Source organism: Dryobates pubescens, chromosome 17 (genome assembly GCF_014839835.1).
Source record: "Dryobates pubescens isolate bDryPub1 chromosome 17, bDryPub1.pri, whole genome shotgun sequence".
NCBI classification, from domain to species: domain Eukaryota; kingdom Metazoa; phylum Chordata; class Aves; order Piciformes; family Picidae; genus Dryobates; species Dryobates pubescens.
In genome coordinates, this window is record NC_071628.1 from 6,702,876 (window position 1) to 6,722,150 (window position 19,275).

The 19,275-nt window shown below is 44.5% G+C and overlaps 1 protein-coding gene across 1 annotated transcript in view; it reads left to right on the plus strand.

Annotated features, from left to right (window-relative positions):
• IL16 (interleukin 16) overlaps window positions 1-19,275 on the plus strand; it is a 41,197-nt gene continuing 21,922 nt past the window's right edge. The window contains exons 1-3 of the mRNA XM_054168922.1: window positions 1-532; window positions 9,110-9,163; window positions 12,671-13,082. Of these exons, the coding sequence (XP_054024897.1) occupies window positions 9,114-9,163; window positions 12,671-13,082 (462 nt within the window). The 5' untranslated portion in view covers window positions 1-532; window positions 9,110-9,113. The remainder of the gene's footprint in view (window positions 533-9,109; window positions 9,164-12,670; window positions 13,083-19,275) is intronic.

Consider the following 19,275-nt stretch of genomic DNA (forward strand, 5'->3'; position numbering starts at 1 on the left):
CATAAACACAGCCCCAGCCAGTTAACCAATGAGCTGCAGCAGCGAGGAGCACTGAGATGATCTAAAGCGTTTTAACACCTTCTCCATGTATTAGCCCTCGGACTAGTTGTGTTTTGCTTTTTCACAACAGGCACAAGTCAGTGAAAAGTCCAGAAGGAAAGCCTGAGGTTTTCCATTGCTGTTTGTGGCGCAGGAAAAGGGTTAGGACCTGAGGGGTTGATTCAGTGCAATAACATCTCTGTTATACACATCTGCCTAGCGAGGAGGGCGGCAGCTGGAAATACCCAATCTGAGGCATTAAAGATCTGCTGGCAAATCACAAGGCATTTTCTGCAGAGGAAAAGTTGTTACACTGAGCAGGCACGTTGAATGCTCAGCGCTTGCAGTCAAACACCCAAACCCTGTGGAGTTGCGCTGCATGGGGGATTTTGTCGCGGGCTGAACGCCCTGGGAGCTGACCCTGCTGCGTGTGTGTTTCAGACCCAAGAAGGCATGGCAAGAGTGGGCTCAGACCAGAAGATTCTTGGCAATGGTAAGTGATGTTTGTGCAGCAAATTATTCAGGCGTCACACAGTGAGCTCTTTCTGCCTGTCACTATGTGTCATTTCTGACTGCTTTGAGAGCTTGAAAAAGAGGAGCAAGCAGATAAAAGGTGAGCTAGAAGGTTTTGTTCTCCTTTTGACTGCCAGAGCTGTTTGCTTTTAAATGATATGAGACGTTGAAAGGATGTTCAGTAATCTGCCTTGTGACTTAAAATAGATGTTCTACATGGGAGTACCTTAGTTTAGGAGACTTTTAGTTTGCTCTGTAATATTTCTCCTATTTCTTCTGACACACATAAAAGCCATTAGAGTGGACCAGAGACTTTTGTGAGTTCACAGCTTTCTTCAGTTGTGAAGGCCTCTCTAAACTGCAATATTACGAGAAGCAAAGGAGAAATAAAGTCATTAATAAAATGCTTCATTACTCAAAATAATTTTAAACCAACAAACTCTCTTTCTCTGGCAATTAATCTTCATAAGCAAGAGAAACTAATTGTTTTTAACCTTCCTACTCATTCCAGCTCTGCTGTGCAACTGCTTACTATAGTCCTCAAATATTTTGTTGTTGTTTAAAGAAGCCATGCAGGAAAACGCATTTCTCCATGAGAAGTGGGCAGGGGTAGTGCCTAATCCTCTGAAAAACACAGACACATTTCCAAACTATTTTAAAATTAAACATTAATATGATTACCTAATACAGAGCACAGCTCCAAGCAAGCCATCCAAAGGCACTCTTTACTTGACTCTCAGTGTGAATTAGCTTATACAGGAAGTCTGTCAATTGCTCCAGCCTCAGCCTCAAAGGGGATCCATATTTGTTCAGTCATCTCCTATAAATAACATCTGTAGACCTGAAACCTTGCCAGCATTATTAGTGCAGCATTCACTTAACAGCAACCCTTCTTACGAGCCTCGTTAGTACCTGAGTCACGCAGTGTGAGCCCGCAGAAAAGCCCTGCAGGCTGGCACAGCAGCCCCGTATAGCTGAGCCCTTGTCTGTGCTGTATCCTCAGGTGCTGGGGGGCTGAGGATAGCAGCCCCTTGGGGAACACAGTGCAGAGGCTGCTGGAGCACCCCTTTGCTGCCCCTCTGCAGGGGGCTTGCTGTCAGGGTGGAGAGGGGGACCAGCAGTCCCTCTCCCTCCACTGAACCACCTGTGCCTGTGAAAGGGTGGCATCGAGCTGTGAAGCAGTCAGATTGATTTGGTTTGTGCTGAGTGGCTGACCCGGCAGCTGACAGCACCCCCAACACTTTCACAACTCTTTACTGCTGAGGAACACCAGGGATGTGATCTGCTGCTTTTATTTCCCCAGTGCTGATGTAGGATAATACCTCTGCTGTCTGTGTTACAGTGGGACACACAACTTGCATGCCTTATGATACAGAGTAAACTTCATGTGTTATAGATGCTACATAATGCAAGATGAGTTGGTGCAGGACATCCTTCCTTGACAGCAGCCAATTCTTACTATGTTCTGAGAGTAGGTGTTAATTGTTTCATTCACTAAACAACCTCTGAGGGCAGGGCAAAGTTTCAGGGTTGGTGGAACAATGTCTTTACAGTCAAGTTTAGTGCTTAATTTAAAAGCTATCCTTCAGCTGGGGGAAAAGTTATCCCATCAGAACAATTACAAGTTAAATCTTTCACTTTGACAAGCTAATTAGACTAGCGAATTAGAACAACTTCTGGGCTTGAAACCTGTGATTCAGTAGGAAAACCAAACCCCAAGATCAGGAATCCTCAGCTGAGATCTCTCAGTCACTAGCTCCAAGCTATTTAACATTAGATACCTCCCTAGGTGTAGGCTGATTTCAAACCATGACAAGTCATGTCCCAAAGACATGCCCCAGCCCTTGCTTAGAGGGTTGGAGCACCTTTCCTAGGAGGGCAGTCTGAGGGAGTTGGGGCTGTCCAGTCTGCAGAAGAGAAGGCTCTGAGAAGATCTAAGTGGGGCCTTCCAGTATCTGAAGAGGGCCTACAAGAAAGCTGGAGAGGGACTTTCTAGGGTTTCAAGTAATGATAGGACTAGGGGAAACAGAACAAAAATAGAAATGGGTAGATTCAGATTTGATGTTAGGAAGTTGTTCTTCCCCATGAGGGTGGTGAGACTCTGGAACAGGTTGCCCAGGGAGGTGGTAGAAGCCTCATCCCTGCAGTTTTTTAAGGCCAGGCTGGATGTGGCTCTGAGCAACCTGATCTAGTATCAGGAATCCCTGCCCATGGCATGGGGTTTGGAACAAGATGATCCTTGGGGTCCCTTCCAACCCTAACAATTCTATGATTCTATGACACTAGAGCCTGGACTGTTTAGGATGCTGTAGCTGACTCCAGCACCAACTAGCATACTTATGAGCAGGGTATCACCAGATCTCTTGAAGCACCAGGAGCATTGGGTTTGTCTCATCAGACAGCTATTTTCTGTGCCAGATCACACTGCTTCAATCAAGAAGCTGTGAAATAATTTAGTCTCCCCTGGCTGTTGACAGTGCCAGTGAGTTACAGACACTGTGTGCATTGCATTAGCATTAGAAGCCACAGTACTGTAACTTCAGAGCATGAGAGCTTTATACTGTTATCTTCAGCACCATACAAAACCATCCCCTTAGTTTCATTCTGATTGCCACAGCCTTAAAGATCAAGTAAAGCAGCAAAAATGTGAAGGGTCCTCAAGCCTTGCTCAGTGCAGAATTAAGCAGCAGCTTGTATTAAGGAGCTTTGCCTCTGCCCAGCAACAGGAACGACAAATTCTCAGAAGGAGCTTCTGCTAAAGCCTTGCAGTTGAAATGACAACTGCACTTATCATTGTGGTAAAGACATCTTATCCAGACACAGACATCCAAGAGAAGAGTTTGCATAATTCCTCATCAACCACTGACAATGCTAATTAGAAAGAAAAAAAAAACCCTCCAGACAAACTTAAACCAAAATAAAACTCACAGTGAAAGAACTCCATGACACACCACCTCAAAAATCCCAAACCCACCCAAACCAAAGCAACAAAGACAGGAGCACCACCACTATCTGTGAAGCACTAAAACACAATCCCATGACTCCACTGAGACCGAGATTGGGCTGCTGTACAAAGTGATGGCTCCACCAAAGTGTAAAACATGGAGCAAGTTCTGCCTCTAGTGCTCACAGGCACCAAATCTAGTCACATTTTCACTGAGGTCATTGGTTCCTGTCTGGCTGTTCAAGGAGCAAAGGAGAGATCATAGAATCAATAAGGTTGGAAAAGACCTCAAAGATCATCAAGTCCAACCTATCACCCAACACCTCATGCCTACTAGACCATGGCACCAAGTGCCACATCCAATCCCCTCTTGAGCACCTCCAGGGACGGTGACTCCACCACCTCCCTGGGCAGCACATTCCAATGGCTAACAACTCTCTTTGTGAAGAACTTTCTCCTCACCTCCAGCCTAAACTTCCCCTGGTGCAGCTTGAGATTGTGTCCTCTTGTTCTGGTGCTGGTTGCCTGGAAGAGGAGACCAACAATAGATATGGCAGAATCCAGTAGATACACAATAAAGAGTAAAGGCAGACAGGGCTAAAAGCCCCGTTTATACTGAAAAATACAGAGACCATTTTCATATGATTTTTGTATGTAGAGTAAGTTTTCTCTTTTGCCCTTTGCTTCTTTTCCTGATAAATCATCATTCTGGCAACTGATAATTCTCCTTTCATTCAATCTAAAGGGCCCCTTATGTCAGCCTGCAGTTCAGGGGAATATAAATCAAAAGGAATGCAAAGTCTGATGAAAAAGGAACATTATGTGACTGGAAATGGGAAAGAAGAGGTAAAGTCATAACTTCTCAAAATATTTGTTTTAAATTAGAATGAGACCATCTAGGGAAGCTCACATAATGGTTGCACTGTGGTGCTGCAGCAAATGATAAACTGTGTATTGGTCAGTGGCTCCAAAAAACAAGCTGATGGACATTTTCTTTAGTAGCAGACACTTAGTAACTCCACAGCTGACACAAATGCCCTGTGGCGTTTCGTGAGCCCGACAAGATCTCTCACACAGTCCTTATCCCCAGTACTGAAATAACAAACAAATAGCAAATAAAGTCCCCATAGCAGTACTGAAATAACAAACAGAGGTCACAGCAGTGCCGGAAGGGTGCTACTGCTGTGCCTCACCACCACCACACTCCATACCCTTCACACTGCTAGTGCTGGAGGTTTTTAATCAGATGTGAGCTACTTTTTGTGTCAGCAAAGCACTGTATGCATACAGTAACTATTCTTAGTACGCACACAGAAACATAGTCTAACTAGAGCTCCAGAATATGTGCTCAAGATACTTTTTGCTAGGCACTTGTTTTGTCTCAGACTCTCTTCCATGGCACTATACAAGCAATATTTTACAGCTTATCTCCAAGGCACTGCCACAACTACGGACACCAGGCTGAGGTTTGCAGTCAAGCAGAGCACAAGTGCATGCCATGCAGCACTTGGGAAGACAGGATTCAGGAACCTTTATTAACTCACAGGAAGACAATTCACTGGAAAATAGACCAGGAGGCTGCAGAGCTGAATACCAATATAGCCAGGTAATAAAGTTCACCAGAGGAAGTGGATATCTAAAAAAGGATCTAAAGACAAAGGAGGATCTCTAAACACATGAAAGCAGCATGGAGCCAAGAAGGGAGGGGCAGAAGAAGAACAGCCAAAAGTGTGTAGAAGATTGAGGATGACCAGTACAGAGATGAAGGAGAGAAAAGGGTTCTACAGAGGTCTGAACAAATCTTAGAGGCAGTGAATTTAAAACAATTGCAAGGAAGTAGACTTTTAGGTAGCATATGAAACTCATTGCCTCTGGATACTCTTGGAACCAAAGGCTTCATAGGAGTCAAAAATGGGTACATTACAGCTGTATTATACAAGATTCATTTAATCTGTAGAAGAAGGAGAAAAAATAATAATTGCTTCCTAGCAAAAGTTAGGCAGCAAGTGATGAAAGAAATAGGGAAGAGATGTCTCTGCCACAGTGCCATACTCATCTCTTACGGGGCAGCTGCAGCTTCTGATGAATCAGGACTATCCAGTCAGAACCTAAAACCCTCCAAGAGTATTGGAACACACAAAGCCTCAGGGGCCAGCCTACTCCTAGCAAGAAGGGACTCGGAAGAAACTCTTCCTGAAAGCAAGCTACCTTGATTCTTTTCTTAAAGGCAACCCTGCTGCTGTCAGCCACTGCTGCAGGAGGCTGCTGATGTGGCTGTGTTTATAGGGTGACTCACCATGCCATGTTGCTATGTTTGGATGGATGGCAGGGCAGGGCAGAGAGAGAGTTGTGAAACCCAAGACAGAAGTGACTAATCCAATCCTGGCTGAGCATGGGGCTGGATTGTCCTGTGCAACACAACTGTTGTCTGGAATATGGCAACACGTGAAAATTGTGACTGATAAAGGTAAAATTAATTCATTAGTTTGTTGAGCAACATAAGCACAGGACAAAAACTAGAGCACTTCAAATTATTGGCTTTCTTCCCTATTAACACAAGCAGTATTTGGAGCTGGGTGGGGATCAGGACTGGGGCTAAGTTCCATCATCACTTAGATTTGCTTTGCCCAGTGCTAATAATGTTCTGCTTAAATTTATATTCTCCTTTTTGGAAAAGGTTATCACCAGTAGCAACAGGCTAAATATTTAGTCCTGAGTAGTCTGCCTATTTGTCCTCTAGAATCCAAAACTTTGGATACAGAAAATAATTTGAGGAAAAGAGGGCTCAGCTCCTGTATCTGCTACGGTTCCAGACACATCCTGATTTTCAACAAAGGAGAACAACTGTCCTAAATAAATAAATCCAGTGGCTCCTCTATTTCCTTTTCCCACCTCCAACAGACACCAACTGCAGGTGTCAGAGAAGTCACCGTGTATGTAACCAGGACCCCATCCTACTGCAGAGGTGTCACTGCCTGTCAGTGGGTCTTCTTGACTTCCATTCTGGAGCAAGGGCTGCTGCCTCTTCTGCATGCTATTGCCTTTAACTACAGATTTTCATCTACTCATCACTTGGGGAGAAATCTCTGTCCCACTGAAATCAAAGGCAAAGGAGCTAACTTCAAAGTGCTCGTGATATCTTTCTGTTCCACACATTGTGCTTCAGGTATTTCCTTTCATTTGTTTGAACTCTCTGCACTTTACTGCATTCTTCTTTTTTGAACTCTCTGCACTTTACTGCATTCTTCTTTTCCTGTCTCTCATATGAGAAGGCAGTAAAGAAACCCAACTGATTTTCCTTACAGTTCCTACTATCTCATAACCCTTTATTGATGAAGCCCCTTTCTGCAAGGGAGAGCCCACACTGCAATCTTTTGATACAAAATTCCAACCTCTGCTCAGTGCCCCTTGCCCTCTTCCTGGTACATTACCTTTGAGCTAAGGGATGAAGACTGACCACAGTATCCAATATCAAAGCATACAGTTAGCGTAAGACGGCAGGCACAGCAGAGGTTCTTCTCCTGCTCCTTTTCCATATGGCCTCTAAAATCCTGCTTTTCTGTTCACCACTGGGCACTGAACAATTGCTGCACAGAGAAGATGGAAAAAAACTGCAAAAGGTTAGAGCGAAACAACATGAACAAACCAGCCTTTCCTTGTGATATTTATGTTTCTGCTGCTGGCCCTGGCAGAAGTCCAGGCTCTGAATGAACGAACCTCCCTGTGGCTTAGGGACTACAGCATTCAGCCCCTAGTCAGGAAATGCAATAGCATGTGACAATGGGAAGAAATAAAAAAAGCTCTCCAATGCTTCTGAGCTTCCAGCTCAATCAGTTTGGATCAAAACTTAGGGGATGTTGAGATCGTGTGTGAATGACTTCTCTATTGCTAAACAAAAACATGTGTCTGTTACAGTGCCAGGAGGTTCAATGGTAAACAGTAGGTGGCTTTGCTTCCTCATGGATAGTTCATTTTTACATTTCTAGTGCTATAAACCTCCATTTTATGTCCAAGGCCACTGTCTTCCCCAAAACAGAAAGCTAGCTCCCTATTTCTCCTCCTTTCCAGGAAAGCTTCTGGTTCTTCTACAAGACGAGAATTGAAGATCTGGGTAACGTTCCATATTTAGTTCATCCACTGATCCAGGTTAAAACCATGTTCTTTACAACAGATTTCCTTTGGGAGCCTAATAGCCTGAAAACTTAATTGTTTGGAAATACTGTCAAAATCACTTCTTTTTGTAAGCATTTAAAACAGAGATTGGCCACATCCTGCATTATCAGGGGCAGAGCATTTTGGGGCTCCTGTTGGCAGCGTACAAAGCATCTTCCCTTTTTCTCCCAGTACCTACATCATTCCCGTGGGGCTGATTCTTGTCTTCACAGTTTATCAGCTCTCTCTCTCTCTCTCTTTCTTTTGTGAGTTTAGTGACAGATCAATAAACCCAGGACCTTCGAGCCACAGAACACAGCAGGCAGCAGGTGTCTGAGCACTCCCTTGTTGACCATTTACACAACCAGACAGGGCCCAGAGTAAAATTCAGGTTCCTGTTTACATCCTCCTGAAATGGAAAGGATTTCTAGATTGTGAGAACATCCCAGAGGCCTTGCTGTTTCAGTAAGCTAACATTAACAGAGGCAATTCTTCAATGGGACATTTATTTTTTGGCTTACAAACTCCCTATTTATCTTACGACTCATTCATAGAGAGAAAGCAGGATTCTGCAGCAAGACTTATTTGTCAATGTGAGCAGAAGCAAGGACTGGCAGGTGGGCACTGACACAGTGATCTGAGTGATTGATGAAAACCAGATAAGTGTGCTTGGGGATGTGGCAGAAAGGTGGCTGCCTGCTCCCACAGCTGAGGGTGGGTGAAGCTCCAGCAGTGTCTCGTGGGGGACTCACCCAGTGGTAGGACATGGTGTGGACCATCTGCTTGGCAGCAAATGAAGGGTGTAGCTGAGGTAGTTGAGAATCCGTGGCACGGTTCTCATTTCCCAGGTGCTCTAAGGAAAAAAAGCCAACAAAACCAACAAGGATTCTCTGAGTCCTTGATCAGGTTGGATCACAAAGCTGCAGTCTAGCCCAACATGGAGAGAGCAGTTCAGAACTGCTGGCTAAAGGGCTCTGGTGAGCAGCAAAAGGGCTTGGCATTCGGAGGTGGCTTCTCTCATGTTTTGCTCCTGGAGCAGAAGTGGTCTATGAAATTCTTTCTAGCTCAATGTTTAAAATACTTGCTAAACTTACCAGAAGTATGCTTGCCATCTCAGCCTGGAGCAGGAAATCCTGTACTTGACTAGCACAGGTTCTGGCTGTCCTGTGCCTCCCATCTCCCCCAAGCGTCTAACGTGCCCAAACCCCATCGGACCTCGCACCAGAAAGCAAGGGGTAAAAACCAAATGACGCAAGCCTCTTAGATGGCCTTGCCTCCTTAGCTGGGAGCCTGCTAGAAGAGCTTCCCTAGCCCTGCATCCCATTGCTTTGTTTGTCTCTCCTTGCTGACATTCTCTTCCATGAGGAAACAATAGCTGGGTTCCAAGCTGCGAGCAGGACCGCGTCACGTGGCGCCAGCTGAGCGTGTTTCCAATTATTCCCTCTGTCTTTTTTTTGCCAGGCCTATGAAGAGCAGCAGCCTTCTGCAGCACTCAGGTTTGCCTGCCTCGCTCTTGTAAGTTCTTCCTTTTCAATTGTTATTTTTTTTTTTTTTTTACAATCAGATGGGGGTTTTATTGATTTTTTTTTTAAAATTATTTTTTTTCTTTAAATGGTAAATTCAACTCTCAAAAGAGTTTCTCATTCGTTATTAGGAAGCTTCCAAATCTGAAGCTCTTTTCCTGCTGCCTGGAAATCCTAGACATCTGCAAGAGTTCAGTGCTAACAGTGCTACTCAGTAATGAATCTGACAAAGATCACAAGATCTAGATTAAAAATAGGATGCAAGATATCACGCTGTTAGCACTTGGTAATGTAAAACTCATCTTGTCCTTGCTAGCAAAGAAAAGTTCTCTCTTTTCCTACTGTCTGGGTAACAGCAGCACTTTTGCATCCCAGTCTGGGAGCTACACCAAATTATTTGCATCTTGTAAATGCTCAGTTTAATGTCCAAGCAAAAATGTGAACCAAATGGGCACGGCTCAAATCAGCTATTTTGTTTGCAGAAGACAGAGTGAGTGAGAGCTTTTTAGACTTAAAGCTGGAAAAATAAAGCTTGGAGAGGGGAAAAAAAAAAAAAAGAAAAAAGAAAAGAGAGAGAGAGAGAGAGAAAGAACATTTGGTTTGCATTAGAAACCACAGACAGCTTCCATCGGCCGTGCTGAAGGTATAAGAACGGCAAGAGAAAATGACAAGCACTGAGAGCACTGGAGGAGAGGATGAATCCTTTGGAGAATTGTCTTTGAAGTAACTGTCCATGCTACCAATACCTTGAGTTAAATTTGGTGGAAGATGGAGAAGAATCCTAAAGCTTGGTTCTTGCAATGCTGTTTGCTGTGTAAAGTAACATTTCTGGATATCTTAACTGGAAATCTTATAGACTCTGGGTTTGGTATCTCCTGTGTTTCTGTCACTTATGCAACCCTGAATCACCAGCTCTGGAAAGGATGTTGCCTTAGTTAAGGCTTGGGCTGTGGTCTAATATTTAGAGCAAGAACAAGCATTTAAGTGGAAGTCTTCAGGTCTGCTGGGTTTATTTTCTCCTCAGCCACTGGCTTGCTTTGAGACCTTAGGTAAGTCACTTAGGGTTAAACTTGGTCTTTGAACGGATGGAGCCCGGGTGGGGGTGGGGGAGGAGAAGATGGCTGTGGCAACAGGGCAGAAGAGATGTTCTCTGGGGTAAGGTAAAATCCCTCAGAAGCATGGCAGGGGGTGTGATAGCAGAACACTCTCAGAGTGCCGTTTCCGTCAGTGTTTCAAGAGGTGCTTAGCTGTTCACTGCATCCCAGGTACTTGGCACAGAAAGGGACCTTTTGGAGCACTTAGCACCGAAGGCAGTGCTCCCTTAAGCTCAGCAGCTTGAAGCAGAGCAAGACAGGGCTTCTGAATCTTTCCAGCCTTCATTCTAAGCATGGCAGTCTCCAGAGAGCTGTATTCTGACCATTAAGCTATCAAGTCCTCTGCTTATCCATGTGCTTTTAATAGCTCTTTTAAAATTCTTTCTCTTTGGGGAAGTAAGAGGTCAGGTAATGTTTGTATAGTATTGAAATCCCTGAATGAAAAGTGCTGTTTCTTCTAATTGCCTCACCCCAGACAGGAGTCTAAATGTGCAGTTCAGGCTTGTTTCTAACCTTCTTATTGCTGGTGTCCAACAGCAGTTGCCAGTGTCACCGAAGGAGCACCAGTCTCTCTTGCAGACTTTCAAGTGATGCACATTGCACATACCTTCAGCACATAGCTCTGTTGCTTCTTACCCAGGTGCTGAGGGGAGGTCCTTCTCCTCATCCTGCCCATCCTATTGCTTTTTCAGCTCTACAGTCAGGTCTAGTGGGCTAGATGGCATTTTTGCTGACCTTCAGGCACACAGGGAAAGCAACAGCAAGCTTCACAAGATTAATTCTCTAATACACTGTGATTTTCCAACTCAAAGGTTTCAATTAAGTACATACACACTATGGTAGGGCAAAGCTTTAGGCTTACTGAGCCATTAAAAAGTGTATTTTTTTAAAGAAAGGAAGAAACAACCAAAATCTTCAAACACTGAAGGTCTTTACATTTTAGTAGGGTTAAGTGTCAGTCGGCCTTCAACTAATCAACAAAAACACACAACAGATTGCAACTTGTGATGATGAATTACAGCATCAGCAGCTACTTCAGTTACCAAAATTATTGTTCCAGCATAATTAATAGCACTTTTCATCTCTGTATTTCCAAATTAATTACTGCATGGAGGCTCTGAAAATTAGATTCTCTGCACAGTGCAGGAGGAGAGATCAACCCTAGAGAAATAAGAGCTCATGTCTTACTCTGGGTGGAAGGTGCAAACATACCCGGCTAATTCTTCAGAGATGCAAAAGACCCCAAACCAAACTCAGCTACTCAGCTCAGAGCACAGTGTACAAAGTTTTTCTCTCAATGGCATCCCTGAGAAGTGCCTTTAAGGTTACATTGATTTTCAATTCCACGTACAACACCTACAGCCTCTTTGATTCGTGCACAGCCTTCAGTTTCAACGTGCACTACCGGCTGGGTACTGCGAAGAGAACAGAAAAGTTTGCGTCATGAATGTGATCACAGAAATGAAATGAGGAGTCAAAGTAATTAATTTAGACTTCCTCTTGCTGAATTTTCAGCACTGGCATACACCTACCAAAGTATTTCTGGAAAACCTTTTCTGAGAGGCAAAGGAAACTGTTTGACAAAGCTGTCCTTTATTACCCCAACATGCTCACTACTTTACTCATTTTACAAGAGCTCCAACGTTGTCACACTTGGCTTTTATAGCATTTTCTCTTAAGTTTTTGTGCTGAATCACAGGCTGAAACAAGCCATTTCTGTAATGGGACACTTATTGATGGCTGTATTGGAGCTGTACGCCTGTATAGAGTTCAATTCCTAATCAGATATTCACATCTTAAGTGCTTCACTGGATCTCTCTGTTGCTGTTAAATGCGTGGCCTTAAGTGGGTTCTGGAGTGCAAAGGCAGAGGTTTTATAGCAGCCTAACATTCCTCACTCTCTTATGGCTGAGTTCTACTTTTGCTAAGCGTCTTACAAATCAGATGTGCCAGACAGAGAACTTAACCTCCACAATCGGATTAATCTTCTTGGAATTATAGTGGTTTCATGAATCAAACTTCAGAAGGAGCTTCCTCTTTCCAAATAGTGTTAGGAGGACAGGATAATGCTTTGAAAGTATCTTCCCTCTCAATATGGGATTTGAACATGCAGATTCAGCAGGAGCCTAGAGAGGAAGCAGAACAATGCAAGCATCAAAAACATTTATTAAAAGCACTCCATTGTGCTTGGGGAGCATGGGAAGAGAATGAAAAGGTGAAGGAGAATTTGGTAGAGCACTGCACAGAAACAGAATTAGCAAGTCATGAGATATCACGTGGCTGTGAGCAGACTGAGAGGCTCTGTTGATTTGATTTATTCATTAGGGCTTTTCAGTAGTGTAGGTTATTAAGTGGGAGAAAGTGGGGTATATTACAACTTACTTTTTATATTTCCTTTCCTGGAGGCTATTTAGCACCAGAGAAGCAGAGAAAGTTGTTGAAAGTATGATGCCACACAAATGGGAGAACGATAGGAAAAAGAGCAGCACCAGCAGCTCTCTGAAGATGGATGGAAAGAGCAGTGCTGGGAACAGGAAGTCAAGAAAGTTTCGCTCCCTCTCGAGATCACTCATCCTGTGCAACACCAAAACCAGCGACGACGGCTCGAGTCCTGACGAGAAGTACCCTGATCCCTTGGAGATCTCTACCAGCTGGGGCCAAGGGGACTTTGACTGCTGTGCTAGAACACCACTGCCATACACATCAGAGGCAGAAGAGAGCCCACCCGATCCTCCACGTGTGATCACCAGCATGGTCCAGCCCAAAGCGGCGGCAAACAAGAACTGCAACAACATGAGGAGAAAGTTACTCACCAAGGTAGGCAGCTGAGTGCGGTGTGCTGTGACCTTCCCCGCTGCAACAGTTCCTAGATATTCCTCAAGAGCACAGCATTCTGCTTGGCTTTTCAGAGCCTGCAAGCCTGCAGTGTTCTTGCCCTGTGTAAGCAGCACGGAAATGTATTAGCTTCCCTGCCGTGCTGTTGCACTCTGCTGCTGATGTTGTGCTGCACTCAGGGAGCGCCAGGCTGCTCTGGGTGAATTCAGAGCACAGCTGGTGTCTTCTACCTGCAGTTTAGTATTCGGCTCATAACAGAAAACTGTGGCTGTAGTAAAGTGCATTTGTAAAGGATGATCCCATGAGATCTCACGTGCTGTGCAAGTATGAATGATATTAATATTACAAAAGTCACAGGAGATTCAGCAGGGAGATGTTCTCCCTGATTCAGGAGGGAGGGAGTGATGGCTCTAAACCCACCAGCAATGAGACTTCTTCCTAGAGAGCCTCCTGTGAAACCCTTATTCTTTAATCAGGAAGTAACTACGGTACCTCTAACAAACTGAACCATTTTTCATCCTGGGCAATGTATCTCCCATGCCTTTAGGATGTTCCCTTTCAGTGGCATTCTAATTTTTCACTTGCTCTCTACCTGTTGATGTGACGTGTCAAAGGGACCTCACTGAGAGTATGACATGTCTTTCAACACAGTGTGCGTCCTGCTGGCACCTCCCTTGTTACACAGCTTTTACCTCTGCAGGTTGTGGCTTCTGTGAAAGGATTGGTCCTCTCACCTACAGTATTTCTACTCTATTCTATTTTATTTTCCACAACTTCAGCAAAAAATAGCTAAAACTAGACATCTGTGTCTAAACAGTGGCACAGTGGTACTGCAAGTCAGAGTCTCTTACTCCTTGAATTTCTTGCTAAAGATCCCAGCATTCAGCCCAGGACTGCAAGCGCTGCAGCAGGACAGGATTCTGGCTGTGAGGTGTTCCAGCTGCTGGCAGGATCCCAGCAAGAGGGCAAAGCCAAAGCAACTTTCTATTACATTCTGACAGAAAACATAAATAGGTGGCACTGACCCAGGTCCCAGAGTACCCTCGGTCACCTGCAAAGCCACACTGCCTCCTCCCCTTTGGAAGGAGTCCTTCGGCAGTCTGCTGATTTCCTGCTGTGAGTCAAGGAGGAGCTGGCCTCTGTGGACTTCCCTCTATTTATTAACAGAGCTGCAGCACTTTCTTCCTTGTCTCAGCTGCCCATCTACTCACTTGCATACCTCCAAATATGCAGGGCTCAAGTAACTTTAGTGATCCATACGCCTGTGAAACTACTCAGTATCTGACTACAGGCTCTAAGTTTAGATCATCTTTTATTATAGCTGGCAAGCAGCTCAAATAGGGATCTTGGGAACAGAGTAAGGTCTCACAACTAATGCCACTGCACAGATAAATAGAACTGCTCAGGGTAGAAATCCACCCTTAGGCTGCAATGTTAGTGTCACTGAACAGGATGGTCAGGAGCCTGGGTGGATGGTGACATGGTCATCAACAGTTCCTTAGAGCAGCATGTGGGTTGCTTAGTGCCACAGCGAACAATGGCTACATTAAATTCCCTCTCCAGGGCTCTCCTAGCAATATGGACCTCTCCAGATGCTCCTTGCAAATTGTCCACACTTTTCAGAGTCATGGATCAGTAAGTGATTTAAAAAGTCTTCTCTCAGAATGCTAAATGGGATGAAATTCAGTGACAGCTACAATGACCTTATCCTGGCACAACTCTTGCTGAGGCTTTGCCCTGTGTTTAGAAAGAAGTGATCTGTCTCCCACATGGCACAAGCTGGTGAGAACAACCTTCCTGTACCATGTGTCAGAGGGCTTAAGCTCTCTCTTGAAGAAAGAGGACAACAAACATCTTTGCAGTCCCAGCATAACACTCACTCTCTCCATCTCCAAATGACACCAGAAATCCACGATGTGTGACTCAGAGCTGAAGGATCCTTGTCTTTGTTCAAGAAAATTGGTTCCATTCCTCCTGCAGTGCTGCTGAGGATATTCCACTATTCTTCTGCTTCTCAGTGCCTGCAGCCCTAAGCATGACTCTGAAGGTGTTAACAGCTCCCACAGACCTGAACGACGACAATTTTGCTGTCATGTGGGAAGGAGAGGAGAGTCTTTAAAAGTCCTGTGTGATTTAATGCTCTGTGTGAATTTCTTCTCCAGAGCTAAGGCAGAGGTGTGCTTTGTCTGGTACAGACAGAGCTGGAGAGCCAGCTTGTCAGAGCACAGATGTCAGATCTCCTTAATAGCTTGCTTCTCACCAAGTCAGCAGTTTCCAGGTGGCCTGAAAGGAAAAGAAAACAACAAAATATGTCAGCAGTGTCTCATACTTTGTGCACTGATGCAGCAGGAGCTGTAAAGGATGAGTTTGCCTGCTCTTGTCATTACAAAGCCTGAAGCTATGCCAGTTATAGGAGGAATGGACAGGACCAGACAGTATCAGCTCTGGTTCTTCAGAGAGCAGCAGTCTGTGCTGGGTGTTAGAGCCCGCTTCAAGAAGTGCTCCATTCCCTCTCCCCTGTGCGAGCCAGAGGGTCTGGTAGCAGAGCTGAAATAACATCTAGAACAAACTCCAGCAGGGAAGGGCTGACTCTGTGCAAACATTGGATCCAAGCTGATCTGACTGCATGCATGGCTCCACTCAGTTCTAGAAACTTCTCCATGTTTTCTTTGGTCCCTGACACTCTGCCTCAAGAAGGGAAAAGGAAAAAGGCTGATTTCCTCCCTTGGTCTTCACCAGAATGTATTTTGATTAATCCATCTTCATGCAAACCCAAGTTAGCTAGCCCCCTGGGACCAAGACAAGTGTCACAGCAGCAGACTGTAATGTCTCAAACGTGAGCCTATGGGCAGGACCAAAAACAAAGCCAGAAGAGGACACTGCATTTCTTTAGACATTTATGTGTCCTCCCTTTTCCTACTTGTTCTGCTTTCCCAGCCTTCCTGCTTTTGTGGCATCAGGGCCATGCTCTCCCCAGAGCAAGCTGGGGAAAGAGGCTGCTGTGTGTGCTGCAAAATGTGGGCCAAGGTAAAGGCTCCCAGAAGACAGACCAAAAGCCAAGTGAAAGTGGAAAGGTCCATCGGTAACATCCGGTGAGCCACATAGTTTGTCCAGGGCTGATCCTTAATCCTGTGCCCCGCTTCTTGCATCATCCAAAGGCTTTCTAGCTTCTGCCATTTTATTAATTGCAAAGGGAATATGCTTCTGGGAAAAATGAATTACATCTACTGTAAATATTTTGAAAAGACCAAGGAACTGGCTAGGGAATGTCAGAACTGGTGGAGTCACAGCAGCTAATGCCAGAGAGACTCTGGCCCTTCCTCTGGTAGAAGTGACGCAGAAACAAAATGCTTGTTGAAGAGGACTCAACCCACCACTTGGAAATCCCAGGCACTTCACAGTCAGAAGGCCAGAAAAGCTAAATGTTTAAAGTCATTACTGCACTGTTGTTAGATTGGTTTGCTTTGCTTTATTTTCTTTTTTTAAACCAGCAGTCAATCAGCTCATTGTCATATGCTTGGCGAAGTGAGGCAAAGACCTCACTTGAACTAGCCTTGTATAACACTTCAGTTCAGACAATCTAACCACTGTGTCTTGTGCTGAGGGCACAAAGGTTCTTCAGTTTTCCACAGATGCCATAGTTACCCTTCATTCTAAACAACATCTGGGATTTGATGTTTTGAGATGGGACTCTACGCTAGAAATGTCTAATGCAAGCATGAAGGCAAAAGGAGGCTTTTAAATGGCAGGTAGAAGACATCTTCAGAGCTCATGTGTCAAAAAAAGCCCAAAGGGAGCAGGAGGAGGAGAAAACAACCTCTTCCCACACTGGTCTGGGTGTGCAAATTACTTTCCAGAACTAAACACATGAATAATTAATTGACTCCCACCTGTGACAAAAGTGCAGTCCAAAAAGCTCTTGAATTTCTTCATTACTTTTCATCTTTCAGTCAACCAGGTTGACTTTAAAGACAGCATTTGCTCAGAATCCACTGCCAAGACTCCCACAGACTTTCTTCACTTTGTTTCTTCAGCACAGAGCGGACATTACAATGCAGATACAACTTTCCTCAGAGTCTTGAAGTGCTTGGAGGCAAAGCCCTTATAAAAGCAAAGAGGTTTTATTCACTGGCAGCAATATGCATTTCAGTAGATGTTCTAACAACGAGCAGGCAAGGTTGACCTAGGCTCCACCTGCCCACACATCAAACCTGACAACCTCATTCTAGCAAACTCTCAGCACTATGAATCACCTTTTGAAACAAGCAGGATGCTTCAAAAAAGGAGGAGGATGAAAAGTAAATACTGTCTTTACCCTTGGACTCATCAGCTGTATTTCTGTACATAAACTAATGAAGGAGATAGGAAATCCAGGATGTTACAGAGCAAAACCCCAAGCCAACCGACTGCTGGCACGTGAAATGGTCAAATGTTGATTTATTTTTGTTGTTCTTAGAGGACAGCTTTTGTTAATTTCTGTCATGTTGCAATAACTTGGATGTGAATGTGGGGACCTATGGCCAGGACCCAAAGAAGTGCAGATGCTGACAGCACACAGATATCTGCCACATGCCCTGCACTGCCCAGCCATTTTTATTTTTATTGTTTAAGAAGTAACTCCCATAAGGGACTTGCAGAAGCCACTGAGACACAGAGCTTCTTTGAAACGTGGCCCAGCTTGGTAAGATGACTACAGATGCAAACAGATGTTGTTCCCAAGGTTTGTCTGCAATATGCAGTGGATTTAACCTCCACTTTCCTTCTCACTAAGTGCATGCAGCTTATTGCTTTTGGAAGGAATATCCATACCAGTTTTTATTTGGTGTCATTTCACATGCATGTCCCAATATAACCCAGAATTTCCAGCCTGGCATGTGTCCCATTGGACAAACGCTAATATTTTCCCCAGAGGATTTACATGGTGCTGCAATGAAAAACCTCAGAGCCAAACCCTCTCAGTGATGTCCTGTCAAATTGATGAGAGCCAAGTAACTTTTGGACAGCTAATGATGAAGATTTCTATAAACACCAGGAACAGAGCAGCTGTGAGCCGTGAACGAGTTACAGGAAGGGCATAAGCACAACTGTGCTCTTCACAGTGATGAGCTGGGGACAAAACAAAAAGGCCTTCCATTACATTAAAATCAAGGACAAAATGAAGCATGGAGAACAGCTCTGCAAAGTTCTCTGTGTGCCTGAACAGTATCTGTGAGAGGCTTTATAGATATTTCAAAGGAGCAGCATGCAAGAGCATGGGCTCCTGAGAAGAGAAGTTGGTAAGTCCAAACTTCAATTCTGGCTACAGGAACAAAGGGAAATGACTTTTTAAAAACACACACATATCTGTAATACAATTATTCTTTGACAGATATTTCCAAATCCTTAGCCAGCTGGCAGAATAATTTCCCACCCTCAATCTCTAGATCACAGGTCTCCTGTTTAAGAAGCAGCACCCTACCCTGCTGAAAACTATGAGCTTGCAGGGTATGTCTTGCTGATCCCTAACACAAAAGGCCAATGCAAACAAACAAGAAAAGGCAGCTCACATTTTTTTTGTTACTCAAGATCTGAAATTTTAAGGCATTAGAATTCTAACCTTTATTTTGTTGCCATGCCAAAACCTTCAAAGCGCTGCTGTAAGACAGAAAGGAAGGTAGTGTAGTCCTGACCACAAGTATGTATTGGCCAAGATATTTACCTTGGGTAAAAAGTAAATGCAGAAGCTCCAAAACTAATGTTGGGATTCAAACAAACTGGTATAAAATAGACTCCTGCCCCTGCTCATACACTTACTCACTAGAAGCACTCTTCATGAACAAGGGAGGCTTCGTGAAACCCAGCCACTGCTCACTGATGGCAGACAACCTGGAATGCCAGCAAAGCCACAGGGCTAACAAGGCAGTCGACACAAGTATGGCCCTTATCCATGGCACACTGAACCCAGCAGCCTGTGGTGAGACCAGGGCACCAACTTCAGTCACTTATTCACTGATTCACAGCCTCAGGTTTACTCTGGCAGCTTTCAGACTGGGAGCCAGACCTTACCAGTCAGCCCGGAAAAGTATTGACATCAATCTGTAAATCTGGGGATCGTGTTTGCTGTCAGTCAGGTCTGCTGTGATCCCCACTGATCTGTGTGGAAAGGCTTACTGGTTCTAACTCTGCTCAGGGCAGA